At 43.8% G+C, this 22,414-nt stretch overlaps 1 protein-coding gene across 1 annotated transcript in view; it reads right to left on the bottom strand.

Moving 5' to 3' along the window:
* Window positions 1–14,130: 14,130 nt before the first annotated feature.
* ARL6IP4 (ARF like GTPase 6 interacting protein 4) overlaps window positions 14,131–22,414 on the bottom strand; it is an 86,859-nt gene continuing 78,575 nt past the window's right edge. The window contains exons 5-6 of the mRNA XM_078667582.1: window positions 15,612–15,681; window positions 14,131–15,464 (exon numbers count right to left, since the gene is read on the bottom strand). Of these exons, the coding sequence (XP_078523708.1) occupies window positions 15,408–15,464; window positions 15,612–15,681 (127 nt within the window). The 3' untranslated portion in view covers window positions 14,131–15,407. The remainder of the gene's footprint in view (window positions 15,465–15,611; window positions 15,682–22,414) is intronic.

Here is a 22,414-nt window from a genome sequence, read left to right as displayed (position 1 = left end):
CAGTAGTTTTGTGTTCTGTTTTGTATAAAAAAGCAGTCACTCATAAGACTGTAAAAGATCCAAGAAACATATAACCAGATGAGCTGTTTGACTACAAACTGAGGAAGTGCCTTCTCTCATATCCGATCCCCTCTCACCCACCTTTGCCGTCAGTGCTAAGTTTAGTGTTAGACATATTCCACCCTGTTGGCAGGTAAGGGGATTGGTGGGTTCCGCATCATTCCAGCAATAACATTCAGATTGCCAGGTTAGTGACAATATGAGTTTGGCAGAGTTAAAGCAAATGCACACTACCCAGACACAGGCACCTACTTGACCCAAACTCTAAAACTGACTGTAGCCAGAAATCACAGACAGCAGATGCTGGTACCACAGAGATGGTATCTCAGAAGAGAGACCCTAACTTTACCAAAGATTATGTTCAAACACCTCCTAGACTCAAGAAAATATTGAAAGAGAACATAAACAGGACCTGTTGGATTTGAATAGTCTAACAGACATCATCATGACAACTCTTAGTGTAGTGGCGTAGAGTTCAGTGGCAGAGTGCAGTGTTACAGAGTAGACTGTCATGGAGTGCAGTGTTGTATAGTTCATTGGCATGGAGTGCAGTGGCAAAGAGCAGAGTGGCATTGAGAGCAGTGGCATACCGTACAGTGGTGCAGAGTAAAATATAGTGGCGTAGAGTATAGTGCAGCAGTGCAGAGTACATTGACGTAGAGTCAAGAGGTGTAAAATGCCTTGGTTTTGTGTAAAGTGTTGTAGAGTGCATTGGCTTAAAGTGCAGTGTTTAGAATAGAATTCAGTGCAGAATAAAGTGATGCCGAGTACAGTAGAGTGGTGCCAAATGGAGTGGTGTAGAGAAGATTGTTTCAGAGTAGAGTGGAGTGGTGCACAGTAGAGTACGGTGGCATAGAGTGCAATGGCGCAGAGTAGGTTAGAGTGGCATAGAGTGGACTGGCATAGAGTGGAGGGTTACGGAGTAGTGCGTGTGCAGTGGCATGAAGTGCAGTGTAGCAGAGTAGAGTGGCATAGAGTGGAGTGGCGCAGAGTGGTGAAGAGTACTGTGGCGAAAAGTGCAATGGTGCATAGTAGAGTAGTGTGGGGTAGAGGGCATTAGCACAAAGTACAGGGGTGTAGAGTAGAGAGGCTTAGAGTGAAGTGACGTAAAGTGAAGTGGTGCAAAGTACAGTGCAGTGACAGTGTGGAGTGGAGTGGCGTAATGTGGAGTGGTGTAGAGCAGACTGCAGGGGCGTGGAGGGGTGCAGAGTGGAGTGCAGTTGGGTAAAGTGCAGTATACATGGTGTGGTAACACACTACCATTACAGACAACTCATCTTCAATTGAAACGACCATTACATTTGCACAGACATACAGTTTTACTGATAAGAGTATACAGCGCACAAACGATAATGTGTGGAAATGTCATCACCTAGTGCATTTGATTTGTTCTGATTATATTAAAATATTAGTTTCCACCAACCTTCTTTTTTTTTTTTTTTTTTTTTTATAAAACCTTTATTCGTATTAAAAGGATATACAAATCTGGGCCTACAACCAGATTGGTCGGCCACAATACGGAAATCAGGCAAAGGATCCAGAGCGAGCATTACAGTACCAATCATTAAGGAGCATGAGCAATACAATCCCGGAAAGGGGGATACACAGAAGATCTAGGCGACCAGCAAACAGGAGCAGAGAAGGTTAATTTTATAATATGGGGAGAAGGAGTACGACAGGTCAGTGTCAACATAGAAGAATCCGAATTCCCAAAACAAACCCTCAACAACAGTAAGGGGGTATGGGGCCGCAATACAGGAGAGGCAACACCGTATACATAGGTATAAAAACAATTGCGTTAAACACAATCAACATGCGATCACTATCGACTTTGCATGCCCACCACCCAATAGCACATCGGAACCAGAACGAAGGGATCGGATGGATATCTTACCAAAACTAACCCGTCATACTAACCTCGGGTAAAAAGGGAAGGGGAGGAAAGAGGGGGGGGGGGAAGAGAAGAGGACAAGAAGGGAGAAAAAGGAAGAGAGGGAATTGAAAACAAAAAACGAAAGAGAAGAGCGCCACGCCGACACAGGCGTCCCGCGGCGGGGAACACAGGAGAGAGCAGGAGCAATAGCAACGAGGAGGGTATGGCAGTCGCTATGGAAAACAGCAGAACTATAAGAAGAAGATCAACGACGCTACAGACCTACCCCCAGTCATACCACGGGAGGCAAGGACAGACGCGGCACTCCTATAAAGAGATACAAAAGGGCCATAGAACTGAGGAAAATGAACATCAAATAGGACCCAACCCACCCATCCCACCCTGCACCCCTGTAGAAGGCTACGGCCTACCCTTCAGACAGCGTGCCTGTCACCCTAAACCAGAACCCGAAATGCAGTAGAGAGAAGAGAAAGGAAGAATAAATGAGACAAAAAGAGGACATGAACACAAAAGAAGAAATGGGAGGGAGGAGCAAGAGGGCGGAAACAAATACAGTCGGCCACAGCCCTCCGCCCAACCTTACACTCGTTTTACGAATGAACCAGAACGACACGATCTCGAGCGCCATAATACTTACAGGGGGGGACCTCCCACCGCGCTATGAATATAAGCAACCACACCACAAGTTCGTACACCAAAAATCCACCGGAAGCTGTGCACATCACCCCAATCCTTTCTTAACCACAAACCCCACCCACCACATGACAATGCGAATGAGCCACTCGATGCGAGGCAAGCACACAATTGAGAGAAAGTACAACAAAGACGCAGACAAGGGGGGTCAATCAACCCGCAAGTGAGCAAAAGTCCAAATAGGCAGTTCAAATGTATCAGCAACAGCAGCACGGGCGGTGAAAAACAGGAGTTCAGTTTCGCCGTTCGGAAACGCGGGAGTTTCCCCGCAATGTAGAAACACGAACTGGTAGATGCAGAGACAGGCAGCAGTCCAGCATTCCTCCCAGGCACCCAAGTGGGACCGGGCTCCGGCACAACATCCGAGTCCCCGATCTCAATACTTCGAAGAGCAAGGAGTTCCAAAGCCACTGGCCCACTAAGTGGTCGATGAACAGCGGTAATAACCCTCGCAACAGCCGAAGGGGGCGAGGCAATGGAAGCACTGGGACAAGGGGGATGCATGAAGAAGCGTCCATCCAAGATGGCGGCGGACCGCGACGAGCGTACAGGGGCATTGGGGGCCAGGGACGCGTGCAAGGATCTCAGGGCATCAAGAACGTCTCCAATTGTAGGCTCACGCACACATGTCCAAGCCCCCGTGCAGTCCGGCAACCCAAGTCCGCCGCCACGAGGTGATCCATATTCCAGATAGGCGGCAGCCATTTTGTGAAGTCAGCCCCTTCACCACCCTCCGTTACTCTCAAAACGGTTCAAAAATGTAGGACTTTACAGAGCTCCGGGGGGTCCCAGCGATGGCGGCCTCGGTGCAGAAAGGGTACTCGCCCAATGCGGGGGTCCGCCTATATGAACGCCGGCGCTCCTCACAAGCAGAGTCCAGGCGCCAGGGTCCAGGGTCGCCGGACGCAGCAGCGGCGGGGGGGACCCCTTCACATGATCAGTCCCCGGAGCATCGCGCCCCGCATCTGCCTCAGGCCACCAGGACTGGCCCGGCTCAGGATCACCGGGATGTTCGCACAACGGCTCTCACCAGTGGCACACTCTCTCGGCCGAGGCCGACAGTCACAGCAATACCAGGCCGGATCCCATAGGCGAGGTCCCGGGCCAGGCTCCACGGAGGCCCCGGTCCATTCGGGGGGCACAACTTCGGAGCCGCGGCACGTCGGAGCTTCCGGGAAAGACAGTGAGTATGAGCAAAGCTTTATGTTCCCAATTCTTCGATAATGTGTCATCTCCGGACAGGATATAAAGCAGGATATACGAGTCAGGCCGGAGGGCTGACGGAGCCGAGCTAAAAGGCGACCATTACGCTCGCGAGCTTGGCTCCTCCCCTCTCCACCAACCTTCTTAATTTCTCAAAAATGTATTTCCTTTGTGCTTTCCTAATTCTGATATAGTCTGAAATATCGGCACAGTTCATTACAGATATTAAAATGCTGTTGTGTGCTAGAAAAATAAATAACATCATACAGCCTTCCTCAAGCACACCCTAGAACCCAGCATGATTGTCACATAAATCCTCCGACTTTGACGTCAGAGAAAGAAAAGTTATCCCCAGGTTCCCTGGAAGACAGAACCTGACATCTGACCTGTCTTCAAATGCAAAGCAAATATGACAAGAACAAGATTTAAAAGTCTGTTTACAGTAATCCAGTACTTGTGAAAGAATACAGTAAATAGGGTTTGAGCAATGAAGAGACGAACTCAATCTGCACAGCCTAAAACAAATAAAACCAGCAAGTAGAAAGAAAGCAATGGTGAGTTACAAAGCCAAAGTTAAGGAATGGGCGATATGCATTCCCAGGAAGGCGTTCCGAAAGTCCCCAAGATGTCGTTAGCAAAACAGACCGCTGCGCGGTCTGGTAGGCTTCGACCTAAAAGTGAAGGTAATGTATGAGAAAAAGAAGGGGTATCCCCGACTAGAGTTCCTAAATTCGGGATATATAACTGTTGGTGAAGACAATAATTAGGAACAAGGGCTTCGAATTGGGATCAACCCATGGCTAATAAGCAGAGACCTTAAAACAAAAATGTTAGATCAGGAAGGTCGCTGCAGGTGTAACCTGGGTACTAAGGGAGACCTGTTGCATATTCTGTTAGATTGCCTGACATTCCTAGAACATAGAAAACTTTGGCTGCGCCCAGTTTTTATAAAATATGAAGTAAAGACAAGGCCGCAGGCGGCCAGTCTTCTAACAGAAATCCCCTACACTGATATTGTAATTGCCCTCGGGAAATTTATAAAGGCGGCCCTGAGTGCATTGAGAGCCAAAGAATAACAAGTAGTACTGTATGGATTTTAGCGGAATGAAATTGATTGGAGTAGTAAGAATGTGAATAGGTTTTATTATACAAAATAAGTTTTAGGATAATTGTAATTTTACAGACTTTTATACTTTTGTTAACCGTGTATGATCTTTTTAATGGACAAGTTTTAAAAATAAGTGTATGAATTTACGGTGCATACTCCATTCTGTGTACGTTCACTGTATTGTTTAAAGACTATGGTCACAATAAACATATATTTTGACTAGGAACAAGGGTATAGAGCGGACAGCCACTGACATGAAACTAGGAAAACTGAATCATAAACAAAGTGCATGGTACAAATAAAGTTTGTGCAATTTATTGAACAATAATTTATAAAAATAGGAAAACAATATTGTATACATTTATTATATATTGATCTCCTTTGCTTTTATATTATACAGTCTGCAAATGCATGAGATTGTGCGTATTTCTTTCATGCAGATTATAATATAATACATTACAGTTTTAATACTGTGTGACTGATTGTATTAAAAAACATGGCTAAAGATTATAATTACTACTACGCGCGTTTCGGCTGTTTAGCCTTCATCAGGAAGCCATGATGAATTGTTCAGAAGTACCAGAGACTGATTAATGCAGCGTCCTGCGATGTTGTCACTGGAGTAATTGGTAAGGTATCTTTAGGTGTTGATAATGAAAGGTTGTATTCTATGTACAGACTGGGTCGATGGTGACCATTAGTGGGAGGGTTCTAGATAAATGACCATCGGCACAATAGGTGCAGAGCTATTTATGGGCTACGCTACGTTCTCCGATGAAAAGGTCTCTTGGTCTCGAATTCTGGTAATGGTCGGGTGGCGGTGATTAAACTTGTCAGCAATTTATCTGAAACTATTGTTGGAGTCCGATGTGTACTCCAATGATGGAGTCTCTCTATTTGCGGTAAGCAGATGCGTGGTCATGTAGTCCGGAACCCTCGTGGAAATAGTCTGATATGAGGGTCCGTCGTGTTTCCCAATCGTGGGTTCTGGCTGATTCGTGTTCCGGCCGTTATTCGAGAAAGCTGTGGCTGTCCGCTCTAAAAGTGAAGGTAAACAGAGGACTGGTTTATGGGCTTACAGAAGGAGAATGATTGCGTTTTGAAATTGTTTAAAAATTACACAGGTGCAAAAAAAACACAACTGTCGTGGAGATTAAGTACATGATAGTGAATATGGTTCTGGTGCCCCTGCACCTGCTGAACCAAGTGAAGATACGCCCTTGAAAATGTAGGCGTACACTGAATGGATATGCGATAAATATGTAGGAGGGTGAATTAATGTAGGAGTGTGAGTGTAATGGGTTTGTGTGAGTCACAGTGGCAACGCAGTTTTGCACAGAAAGGAGCATTGGGCTAGTAAATATTGTTGCACTGTCTACGGGCTGGAGAGAATTACTGACAGTGTGGAGGGGGTAGGTGTGCACCAAAGGAGACAGGAAGGTGGTGGTGTTATAAGAGCTTATGCACCAAAGAGGATCTTTGCTATTTAACAATGGAGTGAGTTTCAAAATGCCTTGCTTTGGGCATTGCAGTAGACATTTTGTGAAATTCATAATACATTGAAGAAATGAAGCACCTTGTGTCCAGTGTGTAGTCCAAAACGAAGCATTGTTTTATTTGCACTGGGTCCTTGAGTCTAAAGTGTGCCTGAGCGACTGCACCTGCTGCACAGATGTAAAGTACTGTCATGGAACTGCGGTAGTAAAGAGTATGTATGTATTGGCGAGAGCTACGCCTAGCAATGGGCTATCGAATGGTGCCAATGATGGCTTGTTGTTTGTCGAAGGAAACGTTTGCCTATGTTTGGGGTGATAATGCAAGAAAGTGAAATATATTTTAAAAAGTGTGCAGTGGCGTAGGTAGTGTCTGTTAAAGTGTAATTGAAGTAAGTAAATGTCCTGCTGTGGATTTGCGGTAATTAAACAATGAAGCATTATTGTGTGTTGATGTTGGTTTTGGGCTAGGGTGTTACTGTAGCTACAGTACATATTAAAATTGCGGTCTAGTAAGTGTATTTCCGAATGGCAGATGAAGAGAGAGAGAGGTGCGTTGTGGATGGGTGCGCACTGAAGAAGAGTGATAAGGTGTGGTGATGTTAGTGAAATCTTGTCATGAAACAGTATACTTTGTATGAAAAAAGTGAGACAGAAACAAAATGTATGTTATTGCGCAGTGGCGCAAGCAGTGTGTGTTAACCGCTTGTGCAACAAAACAAATGTTGTCCTTGAACTTTCTGTATTAACTATAAAATAAATCAATGGTGTATTTGTGATGATTCTATGATTCCTCATTGCCACTGTGCAATTGCACTTGTTGAACGTCCATTCCTAAAATTGCGTGTGCAAAGGGTATATACTGAAATGGCGTGTTGAGGTCCGTGGACGCGGAGTAATAGTCAGGACTGGCTTTAGGGCAGTGCAAACGTTGGCACCGCACCTGGCAGTGAGCTTGTGTGGTATAAAAATACCTTCCTCAAAGTTCACTATATGTCCAGCAATACCCTGGCAACAGAATAATGTCACTATAACTATGGTTATTAATGTATCTGCTGGAGAGAGACCAGTTATGACTAATGTCAGCTGTAATTCATCATAAAGTAGTGCAGAGGGATAATGTGCCTGCAGCAAAGAACGTGTACTATGCAGATCCCACAATTGTATGTTATGTAGATAGCTCAGTGGGATACTGCTTTGGTCACAGAGATACTTTTGTTACAACCCACACACAGCACAGTGAGCTATGAATGGTCATCAAAGAGTGGCACGCAAACTGCAAGGTCTAGGTTGGAGTTTGGTTTTTTTCCGCAGCCTTTCATCATCCTAATGTTAGTAAAAAGGTTTGGTGTGGTTAGAAAAAATTATTTTTAATAACGGCAACCGTAAACACTGCTATGTTTAAAATTCTGAGTCTCTGCTTCTCGAGACCAAGAACCAGGTGCCTCCCAGTATGGATGGCATGTGACTTGTACACCCTGTAGTCCTCATTGTTTTATGTAACATTTCGCACACAGTAATTTACACAATTAGGATTCATTGTCTCTGTGTGATGTGTGGGTGATGTAAAGTGCTCTGGCACTGGTATGAGTAGGGCTATTAAACAAAGGAAGAATATGTGAGAGAAGGGAACTGCTGTAAAGTTGTAATCAGCAGAATCCGTGCAGAAGATCATTGGGGGCACCAACAAAGAGTGTCGCGCCAGACGCCAACAGTGCTAAACGGTGACCGGGTGGTAGGCCATTACTTCTGTGGAACATGTTCACCTATTTCATTGTTGACAACACACGCACCCACCAAACAGTATAAAAACTTTGTTTTTACATAGGCAGGATGTTGGAGGCTGTTTTGTAAATAATGTAGTTGGTTTCCGGGCACCTTTTTGTAGTTTTCCGGAAAGCAGTACTCTGTGTTGCCTAGCATTTTATGGCATGGTGCTACTACACGTGTCGCACATACTGAGGCTATTGCCCACTCAGTGTAGTTGAATATGAGCAGAGTATGTGACCTGTGTACTTTCTGTTGCTTGTGAAAAGAAGGACCGCATGAAATTCCTGTAACTTCCTTTGCTGCAATCAGGCAAAATGCCCAAAGAATTGAGCAAAACTACATGTTATTACTCGAAATGCCAGCTTTGGGATTTTGTAATATGTTTGGGCTACCCTTTTGGCTTGCCAATGCATGTTATTATTAAAAGGGTTAGGTATTCGGACTTGCTGACTGAAAACAGAAAAATTCACTAAAGGGTCGCATTAAGCAAAAGCCAACAGTGCTTTGATAGAAGACCCTCAACATGAATATTTGTTTAGTACGGTCACAAAATGTACATGTAAATGTAAATGTAGTATACTTGTAAAGCGCACAGCTGCCCCAGCAACGGGGCGTCCTGGCGCTGCATAACTCTGGGGAACCCGTCCTGGCTTTCCCTGTGGGATGGTCCCTTGCTGGGAGTCCCCAAGGTGGAGCCAGGCATCCCCGGAATTGGTGGGGCCGTTGTGGAGATTAGGCAAGCTAATGCCCAGAGTTGCCGAGTGGAACCCCTGATTAGAGTAAGCACCGAAGCGAGAATTATCGAGTCCGCTGACCAAGGTCCACGACCCTGCCGCGTCGGGAATTGAACCCTGGTCCCAGGCTGACTTCTGCTCTCAGGCCTGCCGCCTCTAACCAGTGAGCCACACTACTCCATGCACCTCCTCCCTTCAGGCCCATTTTATGGGTTAAGTTACAGCTTCATAAATTGGAGCATAGGAGAGGCATGAGCAGGCTTCATGGGGAGAGTAATCTGCATTCCCCTTGTGGTCTTATAAATGCTCTCACTTTGAAGTCACAGAAAAGTAAACACCAAGCTCCCTCGGAAGACAGAACCTGACATGTGATCTTCGTATTTAAATGCACAGCAAATGTGACAAGAATAAAACAAGATTTAAAGGCCTTTTTACAGAAAGTGAGATCTCAGAAGGCTACAGTAAACGAGGCTTGAGCAACGGAAGGGACCCACTCAAGCTGGACAGCATAAAAAAGATAGTAAATAGAAAGCAAGGAAATGTGAGGTACCAACCACGAAGCCAATGGTAAGCATTGGGAGGAATGCATACCTAGGGAAGCTTTCTGAATGTCCCCAAGGTGTCTTAGCCTTCGATTTTAAAAAGAAATTGTAGTCTGGAATGTGATTTTCAAAAGGAACAGAAAGTGTGGTATCAGAAGTTTCTGGAACGTGGATATACAGAGAGATTCCTTGAAAGTGTAAATAGATATCAAAACAAGAAATACATTTGTATTTCCAAAACAACAGCAGAAAAAGATAAATAATTTAGAAGGAGAGGAACATTAATCATGAAATGTAACAAAGACTCATGTAGAATCAATAAATCCATACAAAAACATTGGAATGTTGTTTTGACGGACAATGTCCTAAAAAGGAGAATTACATCACAGCCTAGGGATACGTATAGGTAGGCAAGGGCACTGAAGGACAATCTGGTCCATACCCTGATGGATATCCGATAGACAAATTGGACCGAAAGCCCCAGAAAATGAAAGGGGTTTACCCCTGCAAAATGTGCAAAGCCTGTGGCAATTGTAACAAGCATTGACATAGCCAATAGGTCTCGCCTTTGGGACCATATAAGTAGTTAGCCATGCAGCGTACAAGCTGTGAGTTTACAAACATTACAAAGAAGACAAAGCAACCAGTCACATTTCGTTTAACAGTCCTAGTTGTGCTAGACAATTTTTTAACCATGTGTGCTTGAAGCAAGGCGCTTATAAATTGGATCGACGTAGAAAGAGGAGGAGGATGGAGAAACGTGGAGGAAGATGAAGAAGTGGAGGTAAATGAGGAATAGGTGGAGAAGGGGAAGCAGAGAGACATGATGCCGTGATATGTAGAAGGATGGAGCAATACAAGTGAGAGTGGAGAGAGCAGGGCGGCGAGATGAAGGGGAGAAGGGAGATTAGTGCAGAGATTAATGTTAAACGGTGACATGGAGGCAAAAGCAGTCAATAAAAAGAGAGAGGGCATTCCAGGCCACAAAGAGCTTTAAATTACTCTGTGCGTTGTCAGGCGCAAGCAGGCAAGAGAGGGGTGTGGGGGATGAGAAGTGGTGGCGCGGGTGCGACGGGGAGGGCGGGTGAAGGAGCAGGGAAAGACCGGGAGAGAGGAAGGGAAATGTATGGGTACGGAGGAGGGGGAGAATGGGGGAAGTGAAGAGAAGGTCGAGGAGAGAGGAAGTGGGGAGAGAGGGTCAGAAAATGAAGGTGCGTGGCAGGGAGCTGAGAGGACAGGGGCAGAGGAGAAAAGGGAGTGTGTATGGGGGTGGGGTAGTGGTGAAATCGGTGTGATCCTGAAGGCACTTCTAGCTGGAGGCTCTTGTGAACTGGAGGATGCAGGTGACTGTAGACAATAGCTGTCGGATACGTGTTGGAAGTCAGCAGCATAGCAAGGATGCCCTGGGCCCGGTGCAAAAAAGGATAATGTCTCCTTTGCTGCTGTTGGGGTAGTAAAAGACAGCAAGTACCAGGGTCTGCCGGACCCTGGTGCTGCTGCACCAATGGCAGCTATGCCCCTACTGCACGTTGTAGTAGGCGCGCTCTCGATAATGCTGTGATTTTTAGGACGCTGGAGGATGCTCCAAGTACAAGCTAATACTAATAGGTTGCATGGAATCGCATGAGGCGAAGCACCTGGAGTGGAGTGGAGCGCCCTGAAGCTGCAGTGCACGGTGCTGTACAAAATCGGCTAAACCATGCATTAGACTATATGCAGTTACAATTGTCGGTCACCATTACTGACTTCTCTATACCTTCCAAGGCACATAGAGTGGAGTTGAAACGCAGCATACAGCGCTTGGGAAAAAAACATGAAATACGTTACAGTATTAAACTCTGCTGAACGACACCCACAAACTGTGCCGTTAATATCAGAATGTCCTGATTTGCATGAATATTTGTGACAGGAACCCTTAATCCCACGAAAACATCAAAGATGCTGAAGCAAGTCCGCTCGCAGAGAAAACATCAAAGACGCTGAAGCACGTCCGAAAATATTACACAAGCGCGGCCGCGAAAGTTAAAGCGACCGCATTGTGTTTAATTAGTAACATGAGCCACGATAAGGGAGTAATGCAGCTGAAACATGCATGCCGCTGCTCGCTCCTGAGACCCAAACGCCGTGGGAGGGAAACTTTAAAGAAAAGGTGGGACAGGCACCCGCGTTTGGCCATTTGCATGCTTTCATTATTGAAAGCCACACACAAAGGCCAATAGAATGTGTAGGAGTTACCAAACTCACACGGAGAAGTTTAAGGGAAGTTTGGAGTGCTCACAAGAAGCCTCCCATAGAGCAGCGTATGCGCACTGCGCTAGGCTCGACCTAAAAACGGTCCCTTTCCCCTGCTACCATTGTAGCACTTTAACGGTTGAGGGGATATGTTCGCATTGTATTCATTCTCGTATTATCTTTTAACTAGGATAAACATGCCCACCCCTACCCCCAGGGTTGGTGGTTTTAGGATTAAAGCTAATGGTAACATTTTATCTCTATCCTCTTTTACCGTCTTTATTTTCCCTGTAATACAAATTTAACTTTTACACACTGCTTTTCCTGCATTATGAATTGCAATATGTAAGGACATTGCAGTTCTAACCTGTTTATTTATTTATTGTATTGCCCTTTCTAATCTGTTCTTTTATGGCATTTGCCGAAATAAAGATTACTATGATGATGGTAAAAACTGTAAAGATTTACCGGGCACCCGACGGCAAAAACATCGGATTGAGAAATGTATTACATGCTAAATAAAGTATGTGGTACATATCCCAGAATGCCCATGTGCAAAACGATATGTTGGCAGTACGAAGCTAAAAGTAGAGAGCATATACTACAGCACAAATGGGGATTACAACTCAAGATTGAACATACCGGATGTCAAACCACTTTGCACAGTAACATAACAGTGAAGCACGTCAACTAACCTTTGTGGGGATTGACTGCGTGAAAAAAAACCTCAGGGGTGATAGAGTGAAAAATCGAAGGATATTTGAATATATTATTTTGCTTGAAACCAATCAGCCAGAGCGACTCACCCAGGACGAAGAACTCTGGGTACACAAAGATGACTAAGTTGCCCATATGGGATCATATGGCATAGAGAAGAAAACCCATAGTTAATATAGTTTTGCGGACACAATACACACCAGTCATTTTCGGTAATTAAACTTTATTCTGGCAGAGGACAGCATCATCGCATAAAAAGCGTAAATTGAGGGCAAAGTCTCTTTAATTAAAGGTTTTGAGGGGAATTTCAATGGATTCTTTTTTATATAACAAAAATGTTTTTCCTCTAAGAAAAACAACCTTCCCTTTAACTTCGTGGACTAGTAAAGAAGAGATAGAGAGCAAAAAATGCCAGATTGTTTCTCATGTCGGTGGAACAGATGAAGGTGATTTAATACAGCAGAGTTACAGATCTTACAGGCCTAAGCTTGGCAGGAGACTACAGCCAACAGATAATGCCATGAATGGCCAAATATGTGAACCTCATACTCCAGTGCCAGTAACAATATTTTGAGTTCCTATTTTGCATAGTATTTGAATATCCATTGTGTACCTTCTCTCCCTACACAGCCTCTCAGGCTCCAAGTCCACATACCACTTACGAAATTAATGTCCCAAGACAGCATGAACTATCATTTAAATATTACTTTACATTTATTCAAAAACACAATACACATTAACAAAAAATGTGTACCAATTCATGAATGCCAGCCTGTTTTTTTAGGTAAATAAACTCAATCCTCCAACACGAAAGCTTGTATATATTTTGTAAACAATGTTCTGTCACCGTACCACAATTTCCAGATCGTTTTTAAAAAACCCACAGATGCAGGCCACAACAGACCAGTCTTTAAAATTTCAGCAAATGCCCAAAAATGTGCTACTGCCCAAAGCTACAGGTTCTGACTTACATCTGCACACGCTGAAAACACCTAGGATGTACATCATAAGCTAGCGATACTCTCTAAATATAAGAGAGACACACTTTATGCTATAATACTCATTAGAAGCCATAGATACCAGCCCAAATGTCTGGGTTGGCTTAAATTATAGCAAGGATGCTGAACATATGTCTTGGATAGCGACCTCCATCGAGAGACACCATTTTACTAAAGTATAACACTTTTTATTGTCTTCATTCTCTCACCAGTGTTTTTTCTATTGATTTAGTTCTTCTTTCTGGAGTCTCAGTCTTTCTTTTGGCTTCTCTTTCTTTCTTCACAATGTTTCTTGTCCTTTCTCTCCTCTCTGTCTTCCCATATGTGTCCCTTAATTTGTCTTTTTTCATTGCCTTTTTCACTTTCTTCTCCTCTGCTTCGTTCATTTCTTCCATTGTTGTTCACTTCTTGCCTTTCTTCATTTCGGTTGTCCTTGCTCCTTCGTTTTTTCTTGTTTCTCCCTGTCTGTTTCTTTCGGTCTTTTCCATTTCCCTTTGTATAGTCCCTTTCCTAATTCTCGCTACTTCTTTCCTTCTCACTACATCTTCTCTTTTGTTTTCTTTTTCTCCTTTTCGTCTTTCCCTTTTTTCTTTCTCCCTTTTACTTATACTTTTCCTCTTTTCTTTCATCCATCCAATCGCTTTTTCTTTCCTTCCCCTTTCTTTAGCCTTCCCTCTTCCTCCCTACCTTCCTTTTTCCATCCGGTCCATCCTTTAATATTTTATTATTTTCTTTCCCCTCTTCCTTTCTAGTTTGTCTTTTCTTTCTACTCTCCTTCCCTTTCTTCCTTCTCCCTTTAGGTCCTGCTTTTTCCTTTTCATTCCCTCTTGTTACTTTCCTTTATTCCTTTCAATTTCGGAATCCTTCCTTCCTTTTTCCTTGCTTCCACCCTTTCATTTTTCATTCCTTCCTTGCTCCTTTACTTTTTTCCGCCATTATTTCTTCACTTTCTTATCTATTTTTCACCCCCTTACTTTTCTTTATTTTCCTTCTTACACTCTCTCTTGATGCATCATCCATTTTTCCCTCCCATTTTCTTCATGTCTTTATTCCTCTGTCAGTTATCTTGCCACCTTTAACACTGCAGTCTTCTGCCCCTCAGCGCTATCCTACTGTTATTGAGCTACTCAAATCAAAGTGGGGGGACACCAGAAAAGTACATTCTGATGCTTTAGCTTGGACAGACCTATAAACAAGCGCTGTGACATACCCACTAACCGATACATCCTGCCACACCAGACAAACTGATGGAATGGAATGGACACCACAGAAGCGAGCAAACATAGTAGTCCCAAACCTCTGCTTCCCCAAATCATGACCTGAGTGATCTAGCAGAGCCTCACAATGAAGTGGCGACAGAAAGCTGCAGACACATGATAAGACATTTTAAAGTGCAGTACCGCTGTCAATACCTTGAGGTTCTACACAGTAAATAGACATAGGAGAAAGACTGCAGCAGATACGCCTCAGTGCCGGTATATCTTTTCAGACATTAATTACACGTGCAAGGGTGCTGTACCACGCTCAACAGCTATATAGCCGGCTCTATGAAGAAATCGTGTTTTTTTTGGGATTCAGGACATAGTATGTGTTTTTACAGCCACCCGAAATAAAAAATAAAATTTTAAAATGAGTGGACCAGAAGAGTACCTACTGGTTTGTTAACCTCTGTTTCCGGCTCATGAGTCCTGCTAAGTTTCTTTTTTAGGGTGGCATATTTCCTACCTTTGATTTTGCTCTTGCATCACTATGGTGAGAAGTGGCTTCCCCCATATTGCCACAGGAAATGTTTCCGACTGAGGAGGTTCTCAATCGCTTGAACAATGGCTTGACTGGCAAGTGCGCTCCCAGGTATTACAACAGGTAAAGGTCGGTGGGGACTGGATGAATACAGTACGAACACAACAAATTCTTGATGCGAGATACTTGTGGTCAGTGGGCGGATGGGGTTCTTCTCGGGAGGCTACTGGAGCATTCCGGTCCGCATCTGGAAGGCTAGCCCATCTCCCTTGGTAGCTTGCTTCAAAGAGGAAAAAAAACAAGTCAGAGCCTCAAATAGGAAGCGGTGCGGCGCATTTTATAAACACATTTACACAAGCTCACGCACCACACTTGATTGTCGCCACACTTAAACGCAAGATCTTTGAAGATAAATGCTGTACAGTACCTTGTTTATTTCTTTGTGCCTTTCTTGGCTCACAATTTCTTCTAGAACTTCGCCATCACCTTTGATAAGCCTACAGCAGAAACAAGCAATGACAGAAGACCAGAGAGCACAGTCAACTTTTGGGTGCTAAATTTCAGAAAAAAATAGAAAAATCTTGACCCTTTTTCAAATGAAACGTGTTTACAGCTATTGTTTTACCAAGTGCATATTTGAGGGATACACTAGTTTTTCAATTTTTCACAGTGATGTGGTATTTGGAAAAGCGGGTTCTTGGACCTCCTCTTTTCGATAAATCTATCACTCACGTATCATCTTGCAAAGACTGTAATAGGAGCCCATTACCGTGGTAACGCTAGCTCTGCCTCTGCATTCCATACAATGAAACACGCTGAACTCCCAAAACATTTCGGAGGTCTGCAGGATAAGAAGTCACATTTTCATGCAAATTATGGCAAAATGAATGCAGAACAAAGGACTGCAGAGGTATGTCTTTATTCGTATAGGGGGCTCCTGAATAATAGGTGCAGCAGCTTTAAAACCTTATGCCTCGCTTTTAAAATCCTGAAATCTGCCTCCCCCCCTATGCTGTGCCCACTTCTTTCATCTTATATTCCTCGACGCACTTTACGGTTGGAGGGACAGAACCTGGCCACTGTCCCCCGCATTAAATTAGCTCGGATGGGCGGTCGTTCATTCAGATACCTAGCAGCAAAGCTCTGGAATGAACTTCCAGCCCAGATACATGGACTGAAAGATCTCCTATCCTTCAGAAAAGCCATAAAAACCCACCTCTTCTGTTAGTTATGTTATGTCATCTGCAGTTTACATCAGCAGCAGCCCCCCCCCCCGGGTACGAACAGCAAGCGCCGGGACGCCCCTAGGCTGGGGCAGCCGTGCGCTATATAAGCCTATATAACATAACATATATAACATGTGTGCCACCTGAGACTGGAGGTTTGATCAGATACTAAGGAACATTGGCTAATGGGATACACTACTGGGCACTCAATGGTTAATGGGCAGATGCAAATACACAGCTGTTATTGCTGAGACACACATGGATCCTTTTCTTCGGAGCAGAGATGTAAATAAAAAGGTATCTGGAGAGATGGTGTGTTCGGAAGAACAAGTTTCTTAGAAGGAAAGCAAAGCATGAATTAACTGATCATGCTAAAAGTAGACCATTTTATTGGTTTCTCAACAATTTAGGAAAACAATTGATTTCCCCCCAACATACTGAACTTAAAAGCTGGCATTCCAATGTTTCTTCACATGAGTACATTCATGTCGCTGGAAAATGTATCTAATTTCATTTAAAATCAAACACCTACAATCCAAAACGATTGAAACCATGATATCAATGTATTTTGGGGCAGGGATAGAGAGAGGTTATTTTACCCGCCTTTTTACTTTTTTTTATGGCAGTTGCCTTTGTTAAACACATTTCCACTCTTCTTCCTTGTTACATTTCACCTTTTCCTCATTGACGTTTCCCGTTGACTTCCCTTGTTCCTCTCTCTTGTTTAAAGTTGTAAATGTTGAGTTTTTCCTTTTCTGATAGTTTTCTGTACAGTGCTTCCCAAACCTTTTAGAACCACAGCCCAACTTTAAGAACAACAAACTTTCATGACCCGCCTAGCTTTAATGTACATAAGGATGGCGAATTTATTTCAATGTAACTAAAGCATTGTGTGGTATTGCAGTGCCATTTTCAGACAGCACACTTTCCATGGAAATGGCCACTACATTTGCACAAAAATACAGTTTTACTGATGAAACTGTATTGCACACAAATGATAAAACATGAATATCGATGTTCACTAAAATGTATCATTTGTCCATTACCAAGTAAAGTGTCTTGATTTATTTTGATCCTATTAAAAAATTGTTGTTTCCATCACACTTCAGAATTACTGAAAAATGTGATTCATTTTTGCTTTCCTAATTTCCGAACGTGTACAGTTCATTTACAGGCCTTTACATTTTGTTGTGTGTTGCAAAAAAATGACATCCTACAGCCTTTCCTTTAACACCCCCTTTACCCCAGCAAGAATTTCACATAATTCACTTTAGTTTTCTTACTCTGTCTACAAAGTGAGAGGAGTTTGTAAACACCAATCCCCATGTTGAAAAATAAGCAGCAATTTGTCAGAAGGCAGCCTGACTTTTGGCCTCTGTCTTTGATGCGCAGCAAATGTGAAAAAACAAAGAATTTAAAGGCATCTGTGCATATTGCTTGGACTTTTGGGACCTAGCACAAAATGGCACACCATCGTCCAGGCCACTGTACTAAATTGCTTACTGCAGTTCCCTCTTCCTCGGCTCTCCTGACTTCCTTCTTCTCTGGCTCCAGGTGATTCAGAATTCAGTGACATGACTGGCTTTGTAACTTCCCGTACTGAATTACTTTTTCCTCGTCAAAAAGGTTACACTGGTTACCTATCACAAAGTGTGTGGCTCCTCACTGTCCCCAGGTTGTGCCACTCCCGAGTGGTAGGTCGAGACTTTTCTGGTGCTGAAAGCAAATATCTGGAACTCTCTGCATCTACAATCACTTGACCTGCTTTTTCCTTTTTACAAGGCCTTAAAAACCTTGGGCTACTCTAAGCTAACCAGCCTTTCGCTATTCCTCCTGCTCAGAAACTCGCTTACAATCCTTGCGTGTCACGATACCATTTTCGTAATCGTTGTGCTTTACAAATATCATTTGTATTACATTAACTACATTTCAAGAAACAAAGCCAGAAGCCAGGCGTATTCTCAGCATCACTTTATAAAGCCAACCAAGAAATCTTAGTAGAACCGTTATCCAGTTTAGAACTATTTTTCATATTAAAACCCTATAACTAATTCATTGGTAGAATCCATAATCACTTGATATTACAATCTGATAACGCCCCCACCAAATGTAGTTCATGCAGACTTATAGTCCTGCTAAATTTTGATGATAAAATTAACTTCTATACTAGTTGCTCAACTCCACAAAATCTGGTCTTTCCTTATGTCTCCCTACCAATCAGTCTTTGTAACAAATCGTCAAACGAGAGATACTACATGTTTGGCTGTAGAGCTTATCGAACTTAGAGATTGTAAAAACATTTGAATGATCTTTCCTCGGAAAATGCATAAAAGGTGTTCAATAGAGTTGATTGGACATATCTCTCTAAAGTGTTAGACATAACTGGGTTTGCCTCAAAGATGATGTCCTACATTGAAGCAAATGTCAAATTGTCTTTGGGTATAATAAAGGTGGATGGGAAACTTTCGAGACAGATCCCTCTTACCAGAAGAAGGAGGCAAGGGTGCCCTCTTTTTTACCTTATTTCTATCCTTGCGATGGAGCCACGTATACAAATTATCATCTCCAAATTCGCTTTTGTGGCAGCGTGAGGCTTCAAGGTAAACTATTTAAAGTGACATGCCTTGGGGGTAGTGGACCCCACTGTCAGTAGTAAGATACTATTAGTGAAAATGGTTTGAAATGCCTGTGGGTCCTATTAAATATTGAGTGATCGATCTTAAAACAACCATTAAAAAAGTATACCGACGCAACACCATATCTCTACTAGATATTCTATATCAAAATCTATATAGATGTGGTAAGCTTGAGAATGAATGGCTTATCAAAATAGCTAGCATAAAGATTAACTTCCTTCTGCGCCTCCAACATGTGGGACAAACTCCACCCTCAGATTTTCTAAAGCCGCAATACAACTGATACAAAACAGGATATCGAGTGTTGCGTAGGCAGGTTGCTGTATTCTGAGTCTCTCCGGGTACTCATTATATAAACACCCCTTTGAGGGTGGACTGGGTTATGTGGCTTAGGAAGAGGGGGGCCATGACTTACTCTTCTCCCATGACACAAATAATTCCCAGTCGCCTTCCACCCACATTCCCCTCGAATCATAGAGCCAGGATTTAAGAATTGGCGATCTGGTGATCCACACTGGATAGACGAATTATCCTCTGAGGAAGTGCATTGAAACGCTCAGTCTTTGCTGAACAGAAGGACATCACCACACTCAGCCGATGCACTGGCGTGGTAAGCCAATGATTAGAGAGAGCTGTTAGAGACAATTCGCTGCTAGAAACAATTTTCACTCAAGAGTTATTTGATTGATTTGAGCCATTGAAGGGACGAGGGATCATATACACATATGTGATGGTAATGGATGGAAAGGTTGTCCAGATCGAGTCGATCACTTGCGCGAGCTCTCAATGGATAAAGTTGTCATTTTTTTAGAGGATTCAGGAGACAATAGCATTTAGCAGCTCTCTATACCAATAGGTAAACTGTTAAACCCTTACTGATAGCTGCACGGTCACCTGTAGACCACATGTGGCTGTCACAGACCCCTACTCCGATCTCACTGGTGGGCAAGGTATTGCAGGTGGTGGGTGCTATGGAGCAGAATTTGGCTCTTGGAAACAGCAGAGTGAATAGATCTGGGTAAATCCCCCCTTCACCCTTAAACACATTCATTTAAATAGTTGCTGTGGGGGGAGAGGGGGCTTCAATACAGATGCACGCAGGACAACCTTGTGTGACATGAAATAGTTCAAATGTTTAGGAATGTGATGGCATTTGGCCGTTCTGGCAGAGTAGGTGGTGAAATCTCCAGTGGCTTCCTGTAAAATAACCTGTCACTTATTATTCTACAAATGAAGTACTGTCAGGGCGACAGATCACTTGAGTTGGAAATTGCATGTTGTATAAAGAGCGCAGGAGATCGGAATCGTGCAGTTCCAGACTTGCAGGACCTTTTTAGCACGGGGGTGGGGAGAAGCAGCATCGCCTGAAAAGACGGACACTGCGTGGGAACTCGAGTCTTCGAGCCCTGGGAGGAAGGAAGGAAGCCGAGTACAGCCGCGGTTTAATGATGTCTCCATTACCTGCCTTGGGGAGGCTGACCTTGTAGGAGCGGCTTCTATTTTAAGCGCCGCCTGTCACACTTGGTTTCCCTCAGATGGACGTTTCCTACAGCCCGAGATGCGGGGAGTGAAACTGGGTCACTTTTGTTCTTTGGGATTGCAAGCCCTGGTGACGCGGCTTCTCTGAGGCGCAGAAACGACCGGGATATGGCGGCAGGTTATTGAGACTACTGAAGTAAAGAGCCCATGCCTCCCCACCCCCAACTCTCTTCCCTGGAGGCAATGTATCGAGCAGTTAAGAGAGTGCGGCACGCGCCCCGTTCTTTCTACCTGCACCCCTTACTTCCACCCCGTCCACGCGCTCTCCTACCCTACCTTAGTGTATATTAGTCGTCGAGAGCTCTGCTCGACTTCCTCACCCACACCACCATAACATAGCACCATTACATAACACCAGTGCTTTAAATGGAAAAAAATAAGTGCAGGTACTCACCAAATTGAGATGTGGGCAGGGGGCGGAGTTAGGGGCGGGCAGGGACATGAGGGGCGGAGCTATGGGGGCGGAGCTACGGATAGTGCTATGGGACCAGGGCAGAGGCACATGTTTAATTTGATTGAGATTTAATTTGTGTGCAGATAATACACACTGCAGACAACACTCACTCATACAAGAACATACATAGTGGCATAGAAGTACTCATGCATGCAGATAGGGTGTTAAGTTCGTGTGCACCCACAATAAAGTGTGCTAAAAGCAAAAATTAGCTGGAGCGAGCGGATGAACGTGGAGGGCTGGCCATTCATTAAAATCGTTGATAAAACCTCATGACCAAATGCAACTCTTCATTTAAGATTTCGTTTCATTGGCGCTTTATGTTAGAAATTGTTTGAAAGGCACTAAGAAAAAAGTTCACTAACATTTATTTTCTAATGTCATAAATATTTTACTTTTAATTGAATGTAAACTCTTTCTTAAATTGGTTCCAGTGTAATAGCGCCTTGGGCCTCACAAGCATTGGGAAAGTGCTATAGAAATCAAACATACATAACACAATATCACTAACTTTCTTGTTAGATTACATTTTAAAGGAAAGGCATGTATATTATTTCTCCTTTTTTTTAAAGTTAAGCTCTGACAAGGTACGGCTGCAGTGTGCTTATCAGTAGGGAGAGGGGCGAGATGCAAATTGGGCCTTTCATCTGTCCCCCACCAAGTCTTTTACAACTTGCAAATGGGACAGCAGGGGGCACACGAAGAAATGTAGAAATAAAAACAGAGCTTTCTCTACTTTTCGAAGGTGTTTGGATGGCCAACAAAGCACAATAGCCCAGCGTGCAGGTCTGCGGAATGAATCCGGTGTGTCCAGGAGGCTGCAGCAGCCCGGGCAAGGGAGCCAGACGGGGGAGGGGAATTGCTCAATTAGCAGATGTTAAGCGGAGATTAGCACTCGAGTGCTTCAAAAAAACGGACTGTCAGCTGTGTGTCACGCTTCTTCTTTCAAATGCCAAATTGCACGGAGTTGGCTGCTGCCCCTGAGTACCGGTACTCTCTTTGGACAAAGGAGAAGTTCCGGTACTCAAGTGCAGAAAATTTTGAAGTGCCGGTACTCAGTACCGGTGAGTACCTGCCAATTTAAAGCACTGCATAACACAATAACATAACGTCTATTTGTATAGCGCATGTTCACAGCAAAGGATATCTTGGCGCTGAATAACAGATGGTAATTGTTACACAAGTCAGTGGTCCTCATTTTATCGATCTCCAGATGGATGAAAGACTGAGTAGACCCGCAGGGATTTGAACCTGTGACCATGAGGTCAAACACAGGCCACTACAGTGTACGCATTAGTCCACTAAGCAACCAGACCCACGGACCACCCCCCACCCTCACACCCTCACACCCTAGGTGTGCTGCTAACCCCCACTG

Source organism: Lissotriton helveticus, chromosome 11, assembly GCF_964261635.1.
Source record: "Lissotriton helveticus chromosome 11, aLisHel1.1, whole genome shotgun sequence".
NCBI classification, from domain to species: domain Eukaryota; kingdom Metazoa; phylum Chordata; class Amphibia; order Caudata; family Salamandridae; genus Lissotriton; species Lissotriton helveticus.
This window is presented reverse-complemented; position numbering and strand designations above follow the sequence as displayed.